The following is a 26,386-nucleotide window of genomic DNA, read 5'->3' on the forward strand; positions in this document are numbered from 1 at the left end:
GCAAGCAGGTGCGCTTGCACATCATACATCATACATGTGTACAGTGCTGCCACGGGCTACCAGTGCCGCGCAGCCGCTGCCACCCCAAGATAGTGCCGCCTGGGGCGGACTGCCCCTACCGTCCCCCTCTAGCTACGCCACTGTGAATATGGAAGATACGTTCATGCAGGGAACATTTGAGACCCATCCAGGTCGGCTGAGAGCTTGTGGTGACATCATATAATGTTAGACTGATTTGCATGAAAGCAGGTTTTGTGTGGCTGAGAAAGAGCTGTTCCCTCTGTCTCCCGAAAAGCCTACTTGCATGTAAGACGTTGCCTAGTTCCCTCTATAAAGCACAGCTTAGGGTCCCTACCATGGTTAATAGGATCCTGGATTCATTGCCCAATCTGACTGAACCAACCCTATGTCAGTGTGGTGCTGAGGTGAGCGCTGGTTCATGTAGGTGTAGGACTACAGTTGAACTATTAGGTTGTTGTTTAAGTGGCAGTCATAGCAAGGTATCCAGGGACTGACAAACACAGCTGACAGTGTTGTATTCCTCTGATGCAGGTTGCTAGGTACCATTCGAAATCAGAATGGCGTTTATAATGGCAAGAACCAATCATCTCCTGCCTGCTTGAGTGTGCCATTTGACGGTAATTTATAACCTTCAAAAATAAAAGATTCAATCCCAATATCATTATGCCACACATCCTTAAAATCACACACATTTTGACAAGCAGGGTGTTGTAGTTTTTTTAAATAGTTTATTGACTACCATAAGTATCTTTGGCCTCTGCCCTCTTCTTGTGCTGTGATGGGACACATGGTGGCACTAGTGTTAGAGTAGAAGACATTGAAAGCTGTGCAGAAAGTGCCTGTCCTGGATGAGCCAAGCCGGGTGAGGGTGGGAGGTACATTGAGACAATCGCCTTTGCTACACACCAGGTTATGGCCCAGTTCCAGATAGTGTCTCACACTTGTTCTCTAGACAGGATGTGGCCAGACTTTACCAATGAGATATACAAAGAAAGGAAGAGATAAGATGAATCACCTTTTTGAAATGTTTGTATCAGAACATGGCCGCTTCCTTCAGTAACTGAATCTGGGTGCAGTTTGTGCGCTTCGCTATCATTCGCCCGTCATGCATGTGGCTTACCACATAATTTGCAACTACATGTGAATGAGGAACACCACAAGAAGCGGGATAAAAGAGGATGATAAAAAGCCTCGCGCTGACCCTATGGTCCTTGAAACAGTAAGGCAAGTTGTGTTTTCAGTTGCTGCTTACTTTTTATATGAGTTACAGCCCTCTGTTTGATATCAGAGTCAGAACATGACAACACACACGATTTAGCAATCTGGTATTAGACCAGGGTGCTTTTGTGAGAGTAAAAAGGCAACTTGAGAAAAAGGTTTCAGTTAAAAAGTAAGAGTCTTTTCATGAGGTTGGGAGAGTTGTCCCTTTGGTATTAAACATGACAAAGGGGTTCATTTTGACAACTCTGTCTTCTAGCCAGAGCCATCACTCTTTGAATTAAGGCTGAAAAAGTAGGTATTGCTAGGTTTATATAGAAAGTGAAGCAATTGGGGGGGGAGGGGGGGGGGAGCAAAAGTTCTTTAAATCCCAGCCAACCAGCTACAATCTATTCCGCTGGTAATTCAGGGTCTGGTTTGAAGACTCGGCTTACTAGAGATGGATGGTAGTCACAGTGGAGGACCATAGGATGAACCGTGGGGCGAAGCTGCTGAAAGTTACCATAGCTTTCATATTTAAGATATCACTAGAGAACTAAGTCTACCACTGCTGGGGCTACATAGGAAATCTGCCAGTGTCTACAAAATCCCAGGTGAAAGTGTGAGCAAGTTATAAAAAACATTTTGAACATCACAAATCATATAATTAACATGAAAATAATGAGTTTGGAATGGCATGAAAAACAGTGGTGAAAGTATTCAGCTCCATTCTTGGTGGTGGGCGGGGGTGTGGGCTGAGGCACCTCCTTCACCTTACTTGGTATGTGCAAGTGCCCCAGCTCCTTGTCCAAATCCAAAACCCTTCGGTCCAAAGTTCTTGGCATAGCATGCTGTACGGGGGAAATAAAGCAGAAATATTGTTTAAGCTATAATAGCACTAGATGAATAGTGGGAAAAGAAAATGCACTGTCTTATGAATGTCCATGCTAGCATTTGGTCTATTACATTATATAAAAGGTAGTCCAGTGACTTGAATTAGGACTCATAAAATAGTTTTTATATTTTCTGGCACATAGCAAATTACAATTCGGAATATAAACCACTGACTGATCAATCTACAAAATAGTGCAGTCGTTATATCCATTTTGATTTATGAATGGGTAATTTTTCATTTTCACGAACTAAACTTTGTATCTTCAAAACTGAATTGATATTTTTCAAGAATTCATTTGTTTCCATCACAAATTGTTTTTTTTGTATATATTACTTGTTTTTGAAATTTCTTGTATAATTTATTTTGGCAGGAAACAATGCCATAGGTAATTTGCTACAAATTAAATTTGGGTTTAAATTCTTCTCTAAAATTCACCCAGCTATACAACTTACGTTAAGAGATCATTTGGAATAAGAGTGTTGATTGTCTATAAAAGATCATAAAAACTGATTTCAGATGCTCTACATCCACTACACCTATGGATTCTGAAACTCCTCAAACCATGGACTTACCAACACAATACAATTACTCACTAACACAGCATTTTAATATAAGTGGCACTAGGACATCTAACTCTTGCTATACATGGCGAGTATGAGGGATGATGACAGGGTTTGTCCTTGAATGTATCCACTCCACCTGCACTGCTTGTGTTGTCTTGCCCCGTCCCTTTTGATTCATATGCTCTGGGCTCTTGAACTAACCTTTGCAGTAGATTTCTCCATCCTTGTCTGCCAGGGTGGTGGATTCTAAGCTTTTTCCGCATTTTGCGCACCGGAAGCAGGCTTTATGCCATGACTGAAAAAGACAAGATGGTGAAGGAGTGAGAGAGAAAAACATGTGAAAGAACATCAGAAGATGATGGTAAGACCAAGGGAGAACTGAAATAGAGGACAGACTTAGAAGGGTTCCTCATTACAAGGAAAATCTATTGAGGCCTCTTCTTTCAAAGTGGCAGAGGTTTACAATTTAAGCTTGACAAAACTGCATGAACCACTAGGCACCTTTAATCAGCATAATACGTCTTCTATAAAAAGGTATCAGTATTTTTAGTTTGAGACATAAAATTATTTTGGTTGCACATTCACTTCACATGGTGCAAGGCTTGTCCAGGAGTTCATCTTTATGTTTTGTGTGGACAGTGTGTAACACAAAATGTAATTGCTTCTTGGTACTAAATCGGAGGCAGCATCTATTATTGTAGCAGGCACATAAATGTCGCATTGATCCACCTGGTAGTGGCTATGCATTGATCACTCTGAATCGGCATAATGAGCTAAGCATCGGTTGCTAGTGTACCATATGCAATAATATAAAACTCGCCACTACAAATTAGGATATTCAGAGAATTAACACAGGGAAAACATGTAAAGGATGCTTATCAAAATAGGTTTGTAAAACAAGGGCGGTAGATTGCATGTCTGGAAGATATCTGACGGGACCACCAGAACAGGAGAAACGTGTCAGTGTTTGGACTGAATTAAAGGATGATGCTGCGTTGGGAATGTCCAGGAGCAGTTTGGTCTAGAGTAAGCAAGCAGCATTGGCTCTAGGCTGTGGGTTCCATCATGCACTATTCAGTCTGAATGTGGACATCTCTAAACAATGTAATCTTGGACCAGGATGATATAAGTGAACTGGTGTACTATAACAGCAGGCTCATCAACATGCTTACCAGTGCACTGAGAACAAAGTAAGGCATGCCTTTGTGGCGAAGGAAGTGTGAAGTCCAATGTAAAAAACACATGTATAGTGGAGTGCATACTTCTCATTTTGTAATATGTCTATGGCGTTGACAGAATGCTGCATGAAACAAATTGGGCAGCACCATGCAACATTTAACGATGGAACAGTGCTGAGACCACCACCTTCATTTTACCACTTAGACAACTATTATTGCAAACCCTGTGACGTTAGTGGCAGGAGGCTAGTAATATAGTGCTTAATGTTCAGTCTTCGGCCTCTCCCTCCCAGCTAGTTCTTAATTCCATTTGAGATAGATGCCTTTTTGTTCACTAAAACAAATCAAGTTTAGTATCTCAGGTAAAAGCCATCCAATAATCATAACAAGCAATAGTACAATTTGGGAACACATTTATTAAAAGAAATCAATAATCCTTTATAAAAAGTTTAAATGATCTATCTATTTGAAAGAGCACAATGTGCGCATGTCAGCTGTTCGTTTGTCACACAGCCCTCTTTTTTATTTGCAGTCTGGCACTTATACTCTTGCATTTGTTTTGAAGCAAAACACAACAAATAAAACCTACAAGATCCATGATTGGAGCAGATGAGGGGAACACCTTTGACTTCACCAACGCAAGAATGGCCCACCCACCTGCTGGGTCATTCTCCTCCCAGTCAATGTGCTGCCCATAGAAGGCGGAACCTGTGGAGCGATGGGTAACATACCTGTGGTGGAGGGTCCTCCACACAAGAATCTTACTGGAGAGGGAGAGAGGCCAAGTTAGCACTTTGCAAAGAGGCTGGAAAAGGTTTAAAGAAACTATGCAAAATTGAGGGTTTCACCAATTTGCAACTTTTCATATGCCTGACCGGAAGAGAAAAAAAACAAGGAAAACTAGAACCCATCCATGTGAATGTATTGACCTAAAACATGCACTCCAACAATGACGAACAAACCAAGCAGGAAAATCTGCCTGAAAAAATATCAACAGGAAAAAACATGGTCAAAATCACACTTATTGTAGGGTTGTACGGAGTCATTATTGCAACTTCAGTACTATCATAACAAAGTTGGATTCATAGTAATATTTTTGAATTGCAATACTTTTCGTTTATTATTTTGTGACATTTTGAATGGAATTATTTATTAGTTACGCGGTACTATGTTTTGTTTGTATCACTTTCCCATAAAGCAACACTTTTTTTTAATCTCGGGAGCTAGGGCTACATTCATGGACACACCCAGTGTAATGTCTAAGTAAGTAAGGAGCTTTTAGAAAATAACATCACAGTGAGGGTGACCCAAACTTCCTTCACTGGAGCCACACTGCAATGGCAGCCAATGATACTATGAAAAAGAATATAAAATTGCAAATGACTAAGGAAATCAAATGCAATGTAGGAGGTCAGTCTAAATACTTCTAAGATACAGGAAATGAGTACAATACAGACCTTAAATAATAAAGTCAGTATACATACAAAATTGAAAAATAACACTAAACGGTATAGTCTTTCTGGTAAAGAGTTATATGAGCGGAAACCACCCCAGAAAAATCTCCGCAATTTTACAGTGTGACCGAAGTGAGCAGGGGTTCAGTACAGCGATTTAGGAAAAAAATAATGGTACTAAAAGCAGACACGAATATGACCCACTGACAGGAAGAGGGCATTCTGGGGATTCATATGTGGTAAATAATTTAATTACCGGGACTTAATTTGATACAGAAACATAATAAAAATAGCTCAATAAATAAGAGGCAGAATCCGTGGTATTAGAGGTTCGGAATGGGCTTTATTCCAATGGACGATTCGAATCGGTTGCTCCAAGTTCCATCACCACGAAGGTTCAGGAAGTGAAGTACATACGTTATTGATAATTAATCACTTTTATACAATAGGCATTACAGTGAAGCGAATGCAAGAGGCGTAACAATTGATAGTGTGGATAAAACATACATACGTAGCAAAAGTAGGTGTAACTGGGTGTGACTAAAGAACGTCATCAGGTGTGATGTCATAATAGGGTGGTTCCATGAAAGAATTTCGCAATGTCAGCAGAAATACTTGGCAGAAATGCGCGCACAGCAGCATGACGTATGATTGACGTGCAACTAGGGGGTGAAGGGGACTTGACATTTAGCTCTACATGTGGCGACAGATGTCTGGAGGGTCAAGTCAACCTAATCCCAAATCATATCTAACATCCTATGTTTAAAGAACTATGTTATCCAAAAGAGAGGTCTCTTAGAGTAGAATCTTATTCTATACTGACTATACTGACTGTTAGTGCGTGTACAAGCGTCTAAGTGTCTACACTAGATGCGAGGGCAGGAATCTTCCATAGTAACAGGGTTATGAATTACTTGCATAAAGACAGAGAAACCGGGCCTTTGCTCGGTAGCTGGAAGAATGTTTACTTAAACTACTAGACAGGAATGCATTGGGCAGGGAGCGGAGCAGATAATTTCGAAGGTGAAATACAGTTTCTTGGCAGGCAACAGGCTGATGTCAGGCATCGTGAGCCGCGCAGGGAATGAGACAAAGTTCATGGTCACAGATGCAGGCTCAGACTGGAGCTTCAGAGGCAGAAAGCAAGAAAAGCTTGATGACAGAATCAGGGCCTACTTGCCTGGACTGTAAAATGGCATAAGTGAACCATATAAAGCCGGTGGCCTTTCATACTTAGGAATGGAATATCCAGTCTATTCATGGCGGATCTGAAAGAGGACATGTTAACGGTGGACGCACATGTATTTGCGTCTTCATAACTGGAACTGGAGGGAACATACATGTACTTGTGATTCATACATGAAACCGTTGGGGTCCAAGATAGGGGACATAACTGATCAGAAAAATCCATATTTCCACATTCCCTCCTTGTCCCCTACTTGCCCATCAAGAGATATCAATCTTCATCAATCCATTGATCTGTTCATATAGCATCATTTGTTCTTCTTTTTTCTTCTGGGACGAATGAAATCTTGGTGATGGAATACACGATGTGGCACACAGACCACAAATCGCTGGTCCACATTGTAGGCATAGACAGCAACTGAATAATATGAGAAAGCCAATACCTAGGAAGGATAGGACCTTCCATCCAAAGGTAGATAATACACTCCAAAACCAACCGGACCAAGTCCAGGTGCCTGGATTCTGGTGTATCTGGCTTACAATCTTATGAAGGCGGGTTATGGCTTTATATACAGACGGCGAATTTTCTGGTATGAAAATGCAACAACTTGATCCGATGACCCTACAAGCTCCGCCCCTATCGGCCAGGATGACGTCAAGGACAAGACGATTTTGAAGCACAACAATCCGCATAGCAGACTGCTCTTCTGTTAAATTGCCTAAGGCGGAAATAGTTTCGTTCACTACTGCTTCAAGGGTTCTAGTTAATCTACGTATCAACTTACTATTAGTAACGGTACCTATATAGGGAAAGAGACCTTTATTGAAATCTGTGTATTTTTCCCATGCTGTTTCAGTGTAATCGACTATTGGGAGATCTCTCCTTTCTCTATTGTGTACTAAATGAGTATTTCTGTGATAATCAGGAGGAGCTAGGAAAACAGGTGGTAAAAGGAATCCAATGTAGCAGGTACCATCCCAATCTAGTGGCAAACGTATGTATGCCGTCTGACCACATATGAAATAGGAATGGCGGGAAGCTCTAAATGTAGACTTGCCCTGATCACTAAATTCTATTACAGTGGTGCATCTACTATGGCCCATATGTATGGAACCATTCTTTCTTACACATAATTCACCTTTTACTGGAAATACTGACATGGCGGATAAAATTGGAGTAGCTTCGGATTCGACATTTAGGATCATAAGATTAAGCGTAAAATTACCTAATCCATATACTTCATTTTCTAGATCAGTTCCTGTTCTCTTGGGAAGTCCCTCCTTGTTAGGGTAGCAGACTTTAAGTAAAACTAAGTTCAAATTTCCCCATACCCAGTTGTCTTGATAAACTGCAGAATTTGAATCTAGGGAATTAATTAAACTAAACCATGCTCCACAGGAGCCGTTGTGTGTGAATGGGTATGGAAAAAGAGGTAGAATTCCTTTATAATTCTGATAGGGAGGGAGTCGGCCACATATCCAACAATTTGTAGCATTGCTAACCTGATGGGAATGATGTAACATACTAATAAACGTATTATTGCGCAGCGCAAATCTATAAGACAACTCATGCGGAGGTAATTCACTAAAAGAATGTTCAGCAGTAACATTATAAACATGTCTAGAAATAGGATAATATATGTGCAACAATATACTTGCAGTAATTATTAAAAGACTTAAGAAAAACAAAATTAATAACGTCACTGTGCAATGACTACGCAGTGATTTACAGTATGCATGTCGTTTCAACATTTTTCGGGTTTTTTCTCTATTCAGGTCTAAGGGATACATGTCAGAGACAAATTCAACCGCTTCACCTTGGAGAGGACTTAAACAATCAAATTGCCCGACTGATTAGACCTGAGTTTTAGTTTATATTGTTCGTGATTACTAGATTCAACCAAAGGAAGTTTTGAGTCAATGGGTGAAGACACACAAGGTGTGGTATTTACATCCGATGGTAGTCCATGAAATTTCTTGATATGACTTGAATGTACCCAGCCTTTCCTGCCTTCGATCTTCACGGCTGTCCTTGTGGTAAGCAAGACCAGTTGCGGCGACCTCCACCTAGGATCCAGCTGAGTCTTTCGATCAAAGTTCCTCACCAAGACCAGGTCCCCCGGAACTACGTCATGGGGTTTCACCTCAGTGTTGTCAGGAAAAGCTGCAGCTACCTGTGAACGACAAGATTGTAGTGCAGACATCAAGGAAGCCAAATAATCTGTCAGCATATTACAGTCAATATCAGTTATTTTACGTGGTATAGGCGTCCCCCACATATTTGGTGGTCTGCCAAAGATCACCTCATACGGGGATAGCCCTGTTCGAGAGTGTGCTACCATTCTCATGTAAAAGAGTGCAACTGGTAATGCTACTACCCAGTCAACACCTTTCTCTCTGCATATTTTGGACAATCTAATTTTCAGAGTTTGATTATGTCTTTCCACGAGACCTGCTGCCTCGGGGTGTCGGACACAGTGGAATTTCCACTGATAACCTAACAAAAGTGAAACGTGTTTCATTAGTTCGGATGAGAACGGCTGGCCGTTATCTGAGTAGACAACACGTGGTAAACCGTATCGTGGGAAGAATTCTCGAACTAACTGTTTGGCAGTAGTCGGGGCAGTGTAATCTGAAACCGGGTATGCCTCTGTCCAACGGGAAAGAGCACAGACAACTACGAGAACATATTTGAATCCTCGACATCGTTCCATCTGGATATAATCCATCTGGAGGATTTCAAAAGGGTGATCAGGAGGCTGAAATCCACCCTGTTCTACGGGAATGCTTTTTCCTGGGTTGAACTGACAACAGATCATACAGGTACGAACTTTTTGTTTAGCTGCTGCTCGTAAATGTTTGTTGAACCAAATGTGTTGAATGCTGTCTAGCATAGCTTTTTCTCCTAGATGTGCTGGACTATGGACAGTGTTAATAATGACTTGGACCATTGAATCAGGAAGGAACCACACAGATTTTTCCTTTGTCAACCATCCTTGATCCGTTTGGATCCCTCCTAATTCAGTCCATTTCTTTATTTCGTCTGGAGTAGCATGTGTCTGTATGTCAATTACGTCAAGAGCGGGATCCTTAACCATCATGCAATGTGTTGGCGTCGGGACTATTGTCTTTGTCATGTCGGATGTTTGAGTTTGAGCAGTCTGTTTAGCTGTTCTGTCAGCTAGATCATTGCCTTGAGAAATGGTATCAGTAACTTTCGTATGAGCTTTACATTTCATAATTGATATTGCAGTGGGTAGATGTATTGCGTCTAATAAGGCATGAATGAGGTGTCCGTGCTGAATGTGGGCACCGTGAGAAGTTAAATAACCTCTCTCTCGCCACAGCACGCCGAAGTCATGTACAACTCCGAATGCATAACGTGAATCAGTGTATATGTTAACTCTTTTATTTGTGGCTTGAATACAGGCTTGTGTCAGAGCGACGAGCTCTGCTGCTTGAGCGGACAAGGTATTTATGCAGTTTGTTTCAATGATTTCAGTATCTGTTGTGACTGCGTAAGCGGCCACTAATTCTCCTGTACTTGTTCTCATACATGAACCATCTACATACAACGTTAGGTCTGGGTCTGACAATGGGACGTCTGTCAAGTCTTGTCTGGGTTTCGTTGTGATAGTGATAACTTCAATACAATCATGAGCTAGTGGGTCTGTTCCGATTACGGGTAAAAGTGTGGCAGGATTCAATGTGTTACAACGTCTGATTTCTATATGTGGCTGAAACAATGTTAATTCATACCCTGTAAGTCGCGCTATGGTCAAATGTTGTGTTTGCGTTCGATTCAAAAGAACCTCTACTGCATGTGGTACTTGAACTGTCAATGGATGTCCTAATACTATGGCATCGCTTTGTCTGATTGCTAAGGCTGTTGCTGCCACTGATTTCAGGCATGCAGGCAAAGCCTGAGCTACGGGATCTAATGTACTAGAAAAATAGGCACATGGTTTGTGTGATCCTGCTTGTTCCTGTGTGAGTACTGACAAGGCAGTACCTTCGCGTTCTGTAACAAAGAGTGTAAACTGTTTATTGTAACATGGTGTTGCTAAAACCGGTGCTTGGCATAAGGCTTTCTTTAGGCTTTCAAAAGCTTGTGCATGTTCCTGAGTCCAAGGGAGAACAGTCGATGTGGCTGCCTCCTGTGTTGTCAATTGAATGAGTGGTTTTGCTAGAAATGCATACTGAGGGATCCACTGCCTACAATATGAAGTGAGGCCTATAAAAGCCCGCACCTCCTTTTGTGTCTTGGGTATTGGCATGTTAGCTATTAACTGAATGCGGTCGGGTGTAAGCTGCCTTCCCTCCTTGGACAGCGAGTGTCCAAGATAAACAACTCGCTGGACACAGAATTGCAGCTTAGAAGGGGACACCTTGTGCCCTTTTTCGGCTAGAAATTGTAAAACTGTCAGTGATGCTTTCTCACATTCAGGTTCGCTTCTAGCGGTGATCAGCAGATCATCGACATATTGAAGCAGGGCAGTGTTTACTGGCATGTGGATACTGTCGAGTTCTCGTTTCAGTGCTTGGCTATAGATGCTGGGGCTTTCTGTAAATCCTTGAGGTGCGCGTGTGAATTTAAAGCTTCGTCCATTTAAACTAAATCCGAACAAGTATTGGCTTTCCGGATCTATAGGGACGCTGAAAAAGGCATTCTTGAGATCAATTACAGTAAAGAATGTTGCTTCGGAATCAATAGCTGTCAGTAATGACGAGATATCTGGGACCACAGGGAATTGTGGCACAATGCATTTGTTCAATTCGCGCAGATCAATAACCAATCGATATACTGGCGGGGCCTTTGGATCTGTTCGTTTAAGAATCGGAATTATCGGGGAATTACATACATTGGAGTCTGTTTCCACAACCACTCCTTGGGCAATGAGCTCGTCAATGATTTGTAGTAAAGCCACTACAGCATCTGGTGGTAACTTGTATTGTCGCATTCGTGGTAGTACCACTCCTGCCTTTAATGTAACTCGATATGGTGTAATATTCATGCAACCCACATCAGTAGGGCCTTGTGCCCATAAATGTGTAGGTAAAGTCTGCAGTCGAGGATCCATGTCTCGAGACACATAGTGACCTTTGAAATCACGTAAAAACAATCTTACTCCTTCCGGAGAACAACATATTATAGCTCCTAGAGCTTTCAGTGTTTTTATACCTAACAAGTTTTCTGGACATGATTTAGTAAGCAATAAATCTGTAGTTCTGGTCAAGGGTCCTATCGTAAGTGGAAGAGGCTGTGATACTTCATTAACAATAGGTTTTCCTGAAAAACCAAGGGAAATATTCTGTGAGCTTGAGAGGGGTGCCCCTGGAACTTCACTGTGTTTTATTGTTGTTCGACTTGCCCCTGTATCAAGTAAAAATTTTCTATCTTGGCCTAATAATTCACTATGTACATAAGGCCCTTCTTGGTCTACAGGGACCTCGATAAGGGGTAAGTCAACTTCCCTCTCTAGGCTGGTTCATGCGTATCGTTGATAATCAGGATAATCATACTGTGCGGTCTGGTACAGCTGTCGTGTCGTGGTTTGTGTGGCAGCAACCGGCAGCGCTGGTGCAGCTGGCACAAACTGTATAGACTGTTGTGGAGCTGGCATGGACTGTGCATGCTGTGGTGCTCCTTGTTCATTCTGATCCTGTCTAGGTGGCCGTGGTCTTTCTTGTGTTTTACCTGTGGCGATATTACGCTTCAGGACTGGGCAATCGTGTATGTAATGTCCTGGCTGTTTACAATAGTTGCATGTCCCTTTTACAGGTCCTGCTGAATCACCGGAATGTGTCGTACCCTTTTTATGTCCTTCAGCTGGAACTGTCTGAGAGACTAGCATTTTCATTTTCGTGTCTTTCATGCGTTTCTGTTCATGTTCTTGTTCCTCTCTAATTCTATTGTAATGGTACTGTAACATTTGTAACATTTGTGATGGGGTATTACCTTGCCAGGTACTCTCGAATTTTAATACTCTATTCTTCACCTGGGGCAAGGAATTTTCAACTAATTTTGTCACAAACAGATGTGGGTATGACTCGCTACTTGCTTTTATACCACTATTTATACCAAAACATTTTTCGAATCGGGCATAGAAATCACTAGTGTCTTCATCTTGCTTTTGTTTACAGGCTGAGATTGCACCCCAGTCTTCCTTTTTCGTGGTTAATAAACGTGGCAGTACCTGTACTAGTAAACCTGGTAGTGCTTTAGTTTTGTCCCCAAGTCCCGAACCTGGACCTCGGGCCCTTTCTTCATTTTCTAATGCTGTCCAGTCTATCTTTTGGTCTCCCACCTCCCACTCTTTTTCCTTGAGTTTTTCATAAATGCCAGCAGGCATTAATACCTTTAATATTGTCATAATGTCGGGATAGGTATACTCTCCCATGAGTAACATGTCTTTAATTTCTCGGTGGAAACCCGCTGGGTCTTTGTCATGACTGGGTACCACTTTCTTCATTTCTAACAATTCTATTTTCGATATGGGCGTATATACAAATACACGTTTAAACTGATTGTCCTCGCCCTTTATTGGGTGTACTTCTCGTAAGGGATTCTGTCTGTCCATGTAATACATCGGTCTTTCCTTGATGGGCAGTGAGACATGTTCTGGACATACAAAAAGAATGTACTGCTTTCTTGATTCTAGTATTTCTTTAATTAGCTTAGTACCTGAACCTCTCCATCTATTCGTGAGTAATTCAGTCAATATATCAGGTAAGGGACCAGGATCTGAATGTTGGCTTTTATATAGTATAAGAAGTTGTTGAATCATATAAATCCCAGCTAAACGCTGTTCATCTGGGGTGAGGTTCAAAAATGTGTGTGCTACTGTATCATCACCATATTTTCCGGGACTGTCAACCCAATGAACGGCTGACCTGGCTAATTCTTGTTCATCCATAGAATCGAGTAAATGATAACCCCTTCGTTCTCGCAGTAATTTGTCAGCGGCTTGGAACGAATGCTCGGGGGACCTTATATTTATTATAGGTGTTTGGAAATTCCTGTTATTATCTGGACATATCGGACGTATCGGGTCAGTAAAACATCTAGTACTATTACAAGATCTTCCTCTACCTACATAGGCTATGGTTTCTGACTGTCCTGTGGGCAGTCCTGATCCTTCCTCCTCCTCGTTTTGTTCAAACTGGTCTACCGCTAATCTCTCTTCGTGTAGGCGTTCTATTTCTTTACGGATCTTTCTGCACATGGCTATTATACATTTTTGCTTATCATGTCTCCCTTCTGATATATTCTGGCTCCATCTAGTAAGAATTTGCATTGCTTCCGGGTCTACCCCCGGTCGGTCTTGATTTCTGATCACACAATTTATGAGGAAACGTAACAGTTCCCCCTGTATTTCCACTTTCTGGTATTCCATAGCTCTGTTAATACATTCAGAATCTCGCCCTGTTTGGACAAAATGATATATATTATCTAGATGCATAGTCATTCCTGGTAACTTCCCTAAATACACCGCGGCTCGTCTGATACGTAATGATGCCATGATCATTTCGTCCTCTTTGCCGGGCACAGGGTCATATCTACAATCTACAAGAAGTTCCTTAAGCGTGCGGGCATTTATGAGTTTGGGGGTACGTGGATGTGCGGACTCTTGAAAAGTAAGTTTATTTATTCTGGGTGGCGTAGAAAAAATGTTGGTAGCACCTCCCGTAGCACCGTCTGGGGTATCGGGCGTGAAAGGATTCGTAGAACGCGATACAGCAACTATAGGTGTGGGCACAGCTGTGGAAGCAGCTGTAGGAACAGATGTGGAAACAGATGTGCTTGCCGGAACTGGTGTCAGGATTCGTTGTTGTAGAGATACAGATACAGGATCTTGGCGTTGAACCTCCCCGGCAGACGGTCTATGTGGGGCGGGGTTAGCATACTCAGGAGCTGCGTCATCTAAATATGAGGAAAGAAAAACATCTTCTGCTGTTCTAGGATGCCCCTTAGGATGTGCTTTTATTGGAAATAATGGGGGTGGCAAGTCTTTTGGTATCTCTGGAGTAGCCTTAGGTAATCCCTCGGCCAGAAGGGGATACATACCCTTCATAAGGGCATTTCTTTGTCTGTCTACTTGTTCTGATTTCACTCGTGTACCTTCTTCAATTAATAGATTTTCTCGGACTTTATTTGAATTCTCTTTACTCTTCTCTTCCTGTCTACGTGCTTTTTCTGTACGTCTATACGATTCTTTACGCCATAATTCAATGGCGTCTTTCTGTGATTGTCTAGCTTTCTTTTTCCATAATTCTTCCTCTACTTTCACGATGCAATCTGCATCCCAGGTCCCAGCTGCGGGCCACCTCTGACTTTCTGGTAATTCCTTAGTGTAGTCTACCCATAGATCAAGAAATAATATGGCGTCTAGGCCATGTTTATGATACATGAAGTACCCTGGAGTGTCCCTAGGAGGAATGGGAACAGCTTCTTCGAGTACCCCTTTTCTAGTTGTGATCTGTCTTAATTTCGAAAAGAGCGGCATATTGAGAACTGATCTGGTACTTGATTTTGAACAAACTTAATACAATAAAACACGATAATGAACAGTCATTCACACCACAATATGCAGAACGTATTAAAAACATTTAACATTTAACATTTAACTGAGCAACGATGATGATGACGATCTAAGGAAACTTAATCACTAAACATAATACTCGGCATTAACTGAATTATTCTGAATTTATATACTTGATATACTAGATATACTGCTAAACAGTACAGATACACTGCTAAAACAGTGCAGACCGGATTTGTGTACCCAAACCCGTCTGGACCGGCACAACTTATGTGCACGCCAGAACGCCTCCCCAGTAATGGTACTCACCGGGTAGCTCGGAACGGAAGGCCTCGGAACGGAACTGAACTGAACTGGACCGGACTGGACTCGACTCGACAACTTCGGACACTTCTGAGCTTCGGAAACCTGGTGGGCCTCTGTATACCTCGGATCTTGCTCTCTCAGCTAGGCTCTGGTCGGGATACTTCGCACTTCTCACCGCCTCGTCTGGGTGTTGATCGCAGCCTCAGTCGCCCCCGCTTGACCGGAGGGAGATACAGGAAATCCTGCTGGTACGCGTTGTTGTCCGTCCAGCTGTGGCAGGAGACCGGGCCTGCAACGCACCGCCGGCGCGTGAGATGAGAAAGTGTCCCTGTTCGGGCGCCATTCATGTGGTAAATAATTTAATTACCGGGACTTAATTTGATACAGAAACATAATAAAAATAGCTCAATAAATAAGAGGCAGAATCCGTGGTATTAGAGGTTCGGAATGGGCTTTATTCCAATGGACGATTCGAATCGGTTGCTCCAAGTTCCATCACCACGAAGGTTCAGGAAGTGAAGTACATACGTTATTGATAATTAATCACTTTTATACAATAGGCATTACAGTGAAGCGAATGCAAGAGGCGTAACAATTGATAGTGTGGATAAAACATACATACGTAGCAAAAGTAGGTGTAACTGGGTGTGACTAAAGAACGTCATCAGGTGTGATGTCATAATAGGGTGGTTCCATGAAAGAATTTCGCAATGTCAGCAGAAATACTTGGCAGAAATGCGCGCACAGCAGCATGACGTATGATTGACGTGCAACTAGGGGGTGAAGGGGACTTGACATTTAGCTCTACATGTGGCGACAGATGTCTGGAGGGTCAAGTCAACCTAATCCCAAATCATATCTAACATCCTATGTTTAAAGAACTATGTTATCCAAAAGAGAGGTCTCTTAGAGTAGAATCTTATTCTATACTGACTATACTGACTGTTAGTGCGTGTACAAGCGTCTAAGTGTCTACACTAGATGCGAGGGCAGGAATCTTCCATAGTAACAGGGTTATGAATTACTTGCATAAAGACAGAGAAACCGGGCCTTTGCTCGGTAGCTGGAAGAATGTTTACTTAAACTACTAGACAGGAATGCATTGGGCAGGGAGCGGAGCAGATAATTTCGAAGGTGAAATACAGTTTCTTGGCAGGCAACAGGCTGATGTCAGGCATCGTGAGCCGCGCAGGGAATGAGACAAAGTTCATGGTCACAGATGCAGGCTCAGACTGGAGCTTCAGAGGCAGAAAGCAAGAAAAGATTGATGACAGAATCAGGGCCTACTTGCCTGGACTGTAAAATGGCATAAGTGAACCATATAAAGCCGGTGGCCTTTCATACTTAGGAATGGAATATCCAGTCTATTCATGGCGGATCTGAAAGAGGACATGTTAACGGTGGACGCACATGTATTTGCGTCTTCATAACTGGAACTGGAGGGAACATACATGTACTTGTGATTCATACATGAAACCGTTGGGGTCCAAGATAGGGGACATAACTGATCAGAAAAATCCATATTTCCACAATTGATTAGAGATTGAAAAAAAGCCACTTTGATCTGAATTTAGAGACCATGTTACCCAACCATCTATCCTCCTGGTGAAAGTACGGAGGGGAAAGGTCACAACGGTTTGAAATTTACAATTTACATTTATGTTTATCACAGGCCCTCGGCATCCACAATTGGCCGCAAGAACAACTGCTCTAAACCTGCTCACCACACTTTAGGAAAAGGCCTGCAGCTCGGTATTTGAATGCGATATGAACAAACGCACCGAGGGAGAAGTGAGGGTACATTGTGCAATGAGAGACAAGCTGGCCGCATCACCGAGACAGGGGCAGGTCTCTGGACCAACCATGAGCCGGACAGCAGATGTGAGGTGGGCTGTCCAGGTTATATAAGCAGATGTGCAGGACGGGCCAGTAGAAGGAAATGGAGCCTGGGGTCAGAGAGTGAATAAACTAGTGTTCCACAAAAAATGCCAGTGTTTTTTGAGTTTGACATGGTATTTTTAACAGGCATTGTCACCTAACTAGAACATCATTTTAAACGTTGGGTTTTCCATTGAATTTCTTTGTTTGTTTTTTATGTAAAGTTAGATCTAATTACCCAACCTAACTATAATGTCACCAGCATGTGGCAGACAGGCCCTGCAGCCAACCCCATCAGGGATGGTCGACACCTCCCACCTCCGCCCGCACCTGTGCATGGCCAGCCAATGAGAGCGCTCATCATCACATAAAAGGGTGTCATTTTAAATAATGCAGGTTTACTGGCTTTCTCAAGAGATCATCACATGAATATATAAAAGGCAGGCCTATCAGCTTTGTCAAGAGGTGACCACATCAATATACAAGGCAAGCCTATTGCCTTTGTCAAAGGGTGATCACATCAGTATACAAGGCAAGCTAACTGGCTTTGTCAAGGGGTGACCACAGCAATATACATGGCAAGCCTATTGGGTTTGTCAACATTAAGACACGTGTTACAGTCTTTCACTTACACGTCTCAGGCCACATAATGCATCCTTAAAAAGGGAGTGCCACAATCCTCAGCTGAAGAGAAAAAGCTCCAACTCAAAGTCCGTGTCCCTGTGCCCTGCGTCCTGAAATGGTAGCCACAACATTTTTCCTCATGTAAAGGCCTGTCAGTCACAGAGCCAATCAGATTGTTCTATTATTTAAAATTGCGTACCTGTGGGACTCCCAGAAAAGTCCTGCAAACCCAAACTTTCAGATATACATACATTTTTAACCTTAATTTCTCAAAAACTATTGAACAGACTTGCACCAAATCCCACAAAATCACGCTTTGTGTGAATATCTAGCGTCCTGTAAAGTTTGTTGTACTTCTGTTCAGCTGTTTGGGCCGTAGCACTGTTCAAAAATCCCTGTAGACATTGCAGGGGGGAGTTGCATTTTGGGACTCCCATCTTTTCTCGGCCCTGCTTAACGGATCACCCTGAATCTTGTAAGGAGGTGAGGTGGATGAACTCTTTCACCAAACGGCGCCAAAGTTATTAGCAAACCAAAAAATGCTCTTCCTATGGTGACTAGGTCCTAACTAAAACTAATATAAAGTGAAGGGGGTCCGAGGGACAGTTTAAAGACCACGACCAGACTAAATCCCCTATCCAATGATTCATAAACCCAAAGAGTCTGGAGGTCTAGATATACAGGAGAGAGAAATGAAAAGAGAAATGCAAGGAACAAAGACTCTTTAAGTGCTCTATCGCTCGAAGGATTTCCATCAATAACCAGTGATTGGTCAGTTTCATCATCTGGATATCCAACCTTAACACCACTGCCAACTTCTCCAACATGAGATGTTTGTTTCGGTTGGGTGTCAACCAGATGACCAATGGTGTAAGAGGGAAGGAACCGGAGAGCAACAAGGGTTCTTGTCCTGGCCAAGATGTATATCACTAAATGATATAGAAGGGTGCAGTGCAAAAAAGTGAGATAAAAAGGATTTAGAGGAAGAAGAGAATGTTTATTCAGGGTATTCCAACTAATCCATAGATTAAAAAATGGTGCAACAAAACAGCTTTAAACAAATAGGCTGCGTTAAAGTACGGTCGACATGTTTCAGCCTTAATGACCCAATGGTCAAATGGCTTTCTTCAGGACCTCATACCATGTTAGTATTGCTACTGCAACATTATTCGTGAAATAAAGAAAAACTGTAAAATACAACCTTTGTGGTGTGTTTTCCTTCCGTGTAAACGGTATATCTGTATTACCTGTTTAGCACGAGGAATATGCCTCACCTACCCGGAAAGGACTCAGGTTGACGGAGGCCCCGCCCTGTCCGTTGGTACCTCAGAGTTTTCCTGAGTCGTGTGGGAGCCAGGGAGGGGCCTCCGTCAACCTGAGTCCTTTCCGGGTAGGTGAGGCATATTCCTCGTGCTAAACAGGTAATACAGATATACCGTTTACACGGAAGGAAAACACACCACAAAGGTTGTATTTTACAGTTTTTCTTTTTTTCACGAATAATGTTGCAGTAGCAATACTAACATGGTATGAGGTCCTGAAGAAAGCCATTTGACCATTGGGTCATTAAGGCTGAAACATGTCGACCGTACTTTAACGCAGCCTATTTGTTTAAAGCTGTTTTGTTGCACCATTTTTTAATCTATGGATTAGTTGGAATACCCTGAATAAACATACTCTTCTTCCTCTAAATCCTTTTTATCTCACTTTTTTGCACTGCACCCTTCTATATCATTTAGTGATATACATCTTGGCCAGGACAAGAACCCTTGTTGCTCTCCTAACTAAAACTACACAGTGGTGACAGCGACTGTGTTTAATGAGAGAGAGACTGTCCAGGCTGACAGGGAGCTATACAAAAGAGACTGTCAGACAGTAAGAGAGCATATACATAATATATATATATATATATATATATATATATATAATATATATATATATATATTCACTGAAAAAACCAAAGGTTTCACACACGTTATAGTTAGGAATTAGCATTTAAAAAACCTTGCAAATTCACTGAAAAAACCATAGGTTTCACACGTTATAGTTAGCTGGATATTTCTCTCATACAAAACCAATGAAATTCCCCCGTTATAGTTAGTTCAGCTAACTATAACTCGCGCCCCCGCAATGCACTGCTGATGACGTCACATATTACATCACTCATGACATGGTCAGTGACATCACTCATGACATCACTGATGACATCTCAAATGACATCACTGATGACATCACTGATGACATCATCCAGTGAATGTCTCTTTTTCTGAAAATTAAATATGTTTTATATATGTATATCTCAAGGTCGATGGAAGAATAAATGGGTATATAAGTGTCTAAATGGATGATTTGTTTTTGAAAAATTGATTGTATAACTGACTGATTAAGTGTATCATAGTGAATACATTGCTTAGTGAGTAATGTTTAAATATGTAAATATATGTATCAGTCTCTCACTTTGTGTATAAGTGGCTGCATGGGTTGGTGAGTAGCTACATGGGTGTCTATATAGGTTATTAGTTGTTTTTTTTAGTATCAGTGTGAGTGTGTGTATGGTTCGGTGGGGGGTATTATGTAGTGCATAGGTGCATGAATGTGTGACGCACTGTTTGTATGTGTTGAAGACAGCATGTCTGCAGGACTGTATGGGTGGATGAGTGTGTGTATGGGTGTGTTAGTGAGTGAATGACTGTCTCAATAGTGTCTCTATGAGTAACTACATATGTTTTAAACTAGTATATGTGACTATTGGTGTATATAAGTGAGTATATGTGAGAGTGAGAGATTGAAAGAGTTCCTGTATGAATAAGTATGTGTTTCTATAAGTGATTGTTTAAAAGACTAAGTATGTGTAAGTTCCCGTAGAAGTAAGTGTGGTGGTGTGTGTATAACTGTATATGCAAGTAAATGTATGTTTGATTCTTTATTTTCATGAGTGACTATGTGTGTCAGTAACTCTATGGATGAGAGGCATTGTGTAACAGGATGTATAGGTGTATGAGTACATATGATGAGTGAGTACATGTATGAGTGACTGTACAGGACTGTTGGTGAATGAGTGGATGTGTATGTGGATCTTAGAATTACTGAAGAGGTTGTTGTAACTGGTATTGGTATGTCCATTGTTTTGAAAATTTTAGTCTCTATTTTTGAATGTGTGTATCAAAGGTTATATTAGGGTGAGAGGAGGTCTGCCACTCTATCACAAGGTTGATGTCATCAGTGATGTCATGAGTGATGTCATTTGAGATGTCATCAGTGATGTCATGAGTGATGTCACTGACCATGTCATGAGTGATGTAATATGTGACGTCATCAGCAGTGCATTGCGGGGGCGCGAGTTATAGTTAGCTGAACTAACTATAACGGGGGAATTTCATTGGTTTTGTATGAGAGAAATGTCCAGCTAACTATAACATGTGTGAAACCTATGGTTTTTTCAGTGAATTTGCAAGGTTTTTTAAATGCTAATTCCTAACTATAACGTGTGTGAAACCTTTGGTTTTTTCAGTGAATTTGTACGGTTTTTTAAATGCTAATTTTTGAATTATTTAATTAAAAAAAAAATTGTATATTAAAAATAATATTCCTATGTATTCATTTATATATTATCTGTATCCTTTTCTTTTTTTTTGCTTTTTTAAAAAAAATTCAAATAGGATAAAGTTGAACAGTTTTTTAAATTTTTGCAATTAATTTTTTTCCACTTTTTTTTTTTATATAAATTCTTGGGGTGCGCGCTCTGAGCGCGCTAGTACAATTTCGTAAGTTTTTTATGAATACCGTCGTACGTTATTTATGTACGCATATATACGTCATCGTGCGCGATGGGAGCGTGCACCCAGTACGTATGCGTACGTACGTACGCATGCGTGCGTCCTACGCGCTCCACGCGGTTTACTTCCGCATACGCTTAAATTACGCGCAATAACGTTCGCGTATACGCGTGTTCAACGTATGCGCGCTACGTACGCGCATATGACGTATGCACATGCGCTCCTACGCGTTCGCGCATGCGTAATCACGAGGTGCGCGCTCGGAGCTTGCGCAGTGCGCGCACCTCGGGTTATATGCATAATAAAACAACACTTCTTATTGGTTATCATTACTTTCAGTTTCTGATTGTTTCAACACCACACCCAATCCCCCTCATGGCAAGTCATGTGATCAAGAATCATCACTTTTCATTGGTTTGAAGTACTTTCAGTTCCAGATTCTTCCCAAACCACACCTACTTCCCTCATTATTAGTTCTGATTCCTTTGGAGAAGAAGCTATTCTGTTGTTGAGAGACAATGGCTGAACAGCAACCATCTTCAGACAGTGACCAGGACACTCTTAAGAGGCAGAGGAGCAGGAAGCAGAAAGACAGCTTTATATGGCAGTTTTTCACTTTTCCAGAGGGACAAAAAAAGGTAAATGCACCTAAAGTTACATGTGTACTTTGTCAAAAAGTCTTGTCACGTGGGAATCCTAACAAGAAGTATTCTTTTAGCATTCACACTATGTTGAGGCATGTTGACAAAATGCATCCAGTGACTTTTCGTCGAGCTTCTGAAGCAAACCCTCCACCTGCTCAACCGACGACATCTGCAGCAGCTCAGCCGAGCACATCTTCGGCAGCTCAGCCGAGCACTTCTTCTGCAGTGGTGCATTTGCCTTCTTCCACACCTCGTTTTGGACCACCTTGTTTTGCGAGGTTGTCCACACGCTGCACTGATTGCGGTAAACTTATTTCTGTGTGTGAGACCAGTCTTGATCTCATTCAGAGAAAATTTGATGTGCATGAGTGCAGTAGGCCATAGATGTTTTTTCTTTTTTTTCGTTTTTCTCTTCCTGTTTCCCTCCATTAACTCAAGGGCTCTTTTAAGAGCCACCTAAAAACTAAACCCCAAAAAATTTTTGGGGGAATTTTTTTTTTTTTTTTTTTTTGGGGTGCGTGCACCCTGCGCGCACCCAAGGTTTTTTAAAAATTGTTTTTTTTTTTTTAAATTTAATGTACAAAAAGAGGTGAAGAAATGGAAGCATGAAAAGGGAGGATCAAGAAATACTAATATTTTTCACTTATTTAAAAAAAAAAAATAATAATTTTTGAAAAATTTATTTTTCTAGTATTTTGCAAGGGAACAGATTTTTTTTTTTTTTCCTTTCCAGTTCTGCAAAAAAAGAAAAAAAGTATTAATATTCAATCATACATTACAAAAAGCATTACATGTTTTTACATATTTTACAAAGCAATTTTTTGCCCTTTTTTGCTGTTTTCAGAATTTTTTATTTTTCACTTAAAATAGTGAAAACAATTGTATTCATCATTTAACAGCGGGCATAAAAAAACCAATCTGAAAGATTGTTTAAAAAAAGCCCTAAAACTTTCCTCACTAAAATATATCTTGTTAGAAATATTACATATATATTACAAGTACTTTTTAGATGAATAAAATGTTTCTAGACAAACCGTCTTTAAACCTTGTCGCAAAAGCACACATGCCAAAATAATTTCTGTCAAAGGAGTCCACAAATGTTTTTATTACTTTTCCTTTAGGCCAAATAGTAATTTCAAAATCCTTTTTAAGTGATATCTTCAATTATAATCCTTTAAAATTACAAAAAATGCATTGTTCAGATGCAGTTTTTAGTTTTCAAAATTTAGGTTTCAGAAAAATTAAATAAGAATTGGGTAAATCATAAGGCAAACGTTGCTTGAAAATCAATTGGGAATCATTACACAGTGTCCAGCCTTTTTCACATTTAAGATAAACTGTGTAATGTCCAGAAGTTACAGTAGGTCCTTCATGAAAAATTATTGCAACTGTAACAAAAGTTTTTCCAGAAATTGATAATTGTTGTCCTGTAAACTTCTTTATTAAAGTTTCCAATTTTGAACCATCAGCTCTACAACGTTGCATCATTAAAATTACATACTGACCATATTTCTGTAAAAATAACGTGGAAAACAGGTCAGATTTGCATTCAGAACATTCCATGTTGTGATTGGCATCTTTAACTAATTTACTAAAAGTCACTGATTTACTCTCTGGTAATGGTAAAAATATGAACCTTTCTGAATCAACATTACTACTACATGTGTTCATACAGTTTTCACAGCAATGTTCCCATTTGTAAGAGACACCAAATAAGTTTTCTACTTCTACTCCTTCATCTTCAAGTACACTCAAAATATATATTAAGAATTCCTGTGCATCTTGCTGGACATTTTCTTTAAACTGTGTAGAACCACAACATACATCTAAAAGATTTCTAACATCAGTAGCACTTTCTATTTCAGTTTTATCAGTACTCAGCTTCTCAAAAAGGAGACTCAGCAGAGAACACAATCTTTTTCCATGATTTACTATTATCTGTTCTAGCAACTTTTCAAGATAAAATACAACATTCAGCACTACATTTGCATAGCAGTTGACACCAGAGCTATTTTCAAAATGGCAACCAACAACCTCTTCAACACTGTCCTTTTTCTTTTTCCTTGCTATCACATCACTGTCCTTTTTTTTTTGTTCTGTTCATCCACATTACAGATATTTTCAAATCTCCATTTCCAAGAAACAACATGTTTTTCAATCACAGGATACTGACCTAAATGAGGAGCATAGGTTCTTCTTAATCTATTATACTCCTTTACACAGTTTGTATCAGCACTAACTTTTGAGTCATCAAAGTCTATCATAAATAAACCAGATAATGTTTTCACTCGTGACAAAGCAACATATGCCATACCTTCTTTGAACACAGTAGAACCAATGTTTACAAAAGCACTATCTACAGTCAATCCTTGAGACTTGTGAATAGTTACAGCATATGCTAGAGAAAACGGAAACTGCTTCCTACGTACATATAAGTCTTTCACAAACATGAAACGAACTGAACAACGACAAATGTCTTTAACTTCTTCTATCTGATCAAATTTTATTTTTAAACATTCAATTCCTTCTTTTTTCTGATAATGAATAAAACCCACAACTCTTCCCATAGCTCCATTCACTAAACCTTTTTCTACATCCAAATTTCTCCTTAAAATCACTCGACAATTCATGCAAACATATAGATTTTTTTCTAATCCAGCTGTTTTGGAAATGTTCTTCTCTAGTGAATCGAATTTATTTTTCAGTTTGCCTGTTAATGTAAAAGTAATTCTTTCATGCTGAATTTTGTCCTCTGCTTCCATTTTCTTAATCTCTTCCTTTTCCAATTTCAAAAGTTCCTCATTGAATATTGAGCACTCACTTAGTGTTGGCATTAAGCAGATTACAGTATTTTTTTCTGCAATGTTCTGGTATATTTTCTCTGCAACTATTTCTTCATTTGGAAATAAATTATGTAGCAACCGACTCTGTAATGCTTTTTTGCCAACTTCTGTGAGTAGTCCAATTCTGATATCTTTCAGAATACTTGCAAAATCTTCGTCGTTTGCTTGTCTCATATTGGTAGTGAGTTCTTTGTACTCAAAGAACGACCAAATATTCGCATTACCAATGCTTCCTAATGACTTCTTCGTGTCTTCATGTGTCACAGTATTAAACACTGGTTGTCCTTTAACTGGAGTGAGCTGTAAAAGATCTCCAAAAACTATGACGTGTTTACCTCCAAATAACACGTCATAGTCTCTCTTAAGAATTTGTTGCATTCTTAAATGCACAAAGGCAAGCATTAAATTTGAAACCATGCTCACCTCATCAATAATGAGAACTTGCATCTTCTTCAACACTCTTGAAACTTCGAAGCATGCTTCTCCAGTTAGCTTGTGGCATTCTATTTTGTTCTCATGCTCCACTGGTAACATTAGCAAGCGATGTAAGGTAATTCCTTTTATGTTATAGGCTGCTAACCCAGTTGGAGCAGTTACCACACAAGACAAATTTGAAGCTGTTTTTTGCTGTAGGTAGCTTCTGATGACTTTTATTAAGAAACTTTTACCAGTTCCAGCTTGTCCACTCACATACATCCTGATTGGTTCAAATGATGTGCATGAGCACTCTTTCTTTTCATGTAGTAATCCATGATCAATTTTTTTGGTGACTTCTTCATAAATTTGTTTTTGTTCTTCATTCAGTTGTTGTTCCAGATTTAGTAAGTCGATTGAATCTTCCTGTGCTTGATTCATAGCCGTTTCTACTTCAGTCATGGCTACTGCAGCTTCATTTTCTATGATTGGTTGTCCTAGGGGATCTTGACTAAGTGTTCCTGAACTTTGGCTGTCTTGAGAACTGTCTCTAGCTACTTCAGCTGCAATTTTTGCTTCCTGTTCATTTTCTTCATTTAACATTTGGACATAAGTTGTGAAAGTACTGCATTCTATACTATCTTTGCTAGCATTAAAAGAATCTTCATAGCTTTGAAATTCTCCCAGTAGTTCGTCCTCTGAACGCCATGGTTTAAACAGCTGTAAAAGAGCCAAGTAGTAAAATTCCTTTTTGTCAGTAGTGTCGCAACTCAGCTTCCTGTGATTTATCAAACTTCCTTTTGTTTGCTTCACCAAACATCCTTCCTCACCAATGACTTTATATTTTCCATTGTTGAGGTCTTCT

The 26,386-nt window shown here is 40.5% G+C and overlaps 1 protein-coding gene across 1 annotated transcript in view; it reads right to left on the bottom strand.

Moving 5' to 3' along the window:
* Positions 1-729: 729 nt before the first annotated feature.
* LOC146830521 (cysteine and glycine-rich protein 1) overlaps positions 730-26,386 on the bottom strand; it is a 145,144-nt gene continuing 119,487 nt past the window's right edge. The window contains exons 5-6 of the mRNA XM_085604726.1: positions 2,878-2,971; positions 730-2,069 (exon numbers count right to left, since the gene is read on the bottom strand). Coding sequence (XP_085460852.1) covers positions 1,993-2,069; positions 2,878-2,971 — 171 coding nt within the window. The 3' untranslated portion in view covers positions 730-1,992. The remainder of the gene's footprint in view (positions 2,070-2,877; positions 2,972-26,386) is intronic.

This window comes from Triturus cristatus, chromosome 5_1 (genome assembly GCF_964204655.1).
Source record: "Triturus cristatus chromosome 5_1, aTriCri1.1, whole genome shotgun sequence".
Lineage (NCBI taxonomy): Eukaryota > Metazoa > Chordata > Amphibia > Caudata > Salamandridae > Triturus > Triturus cristatus.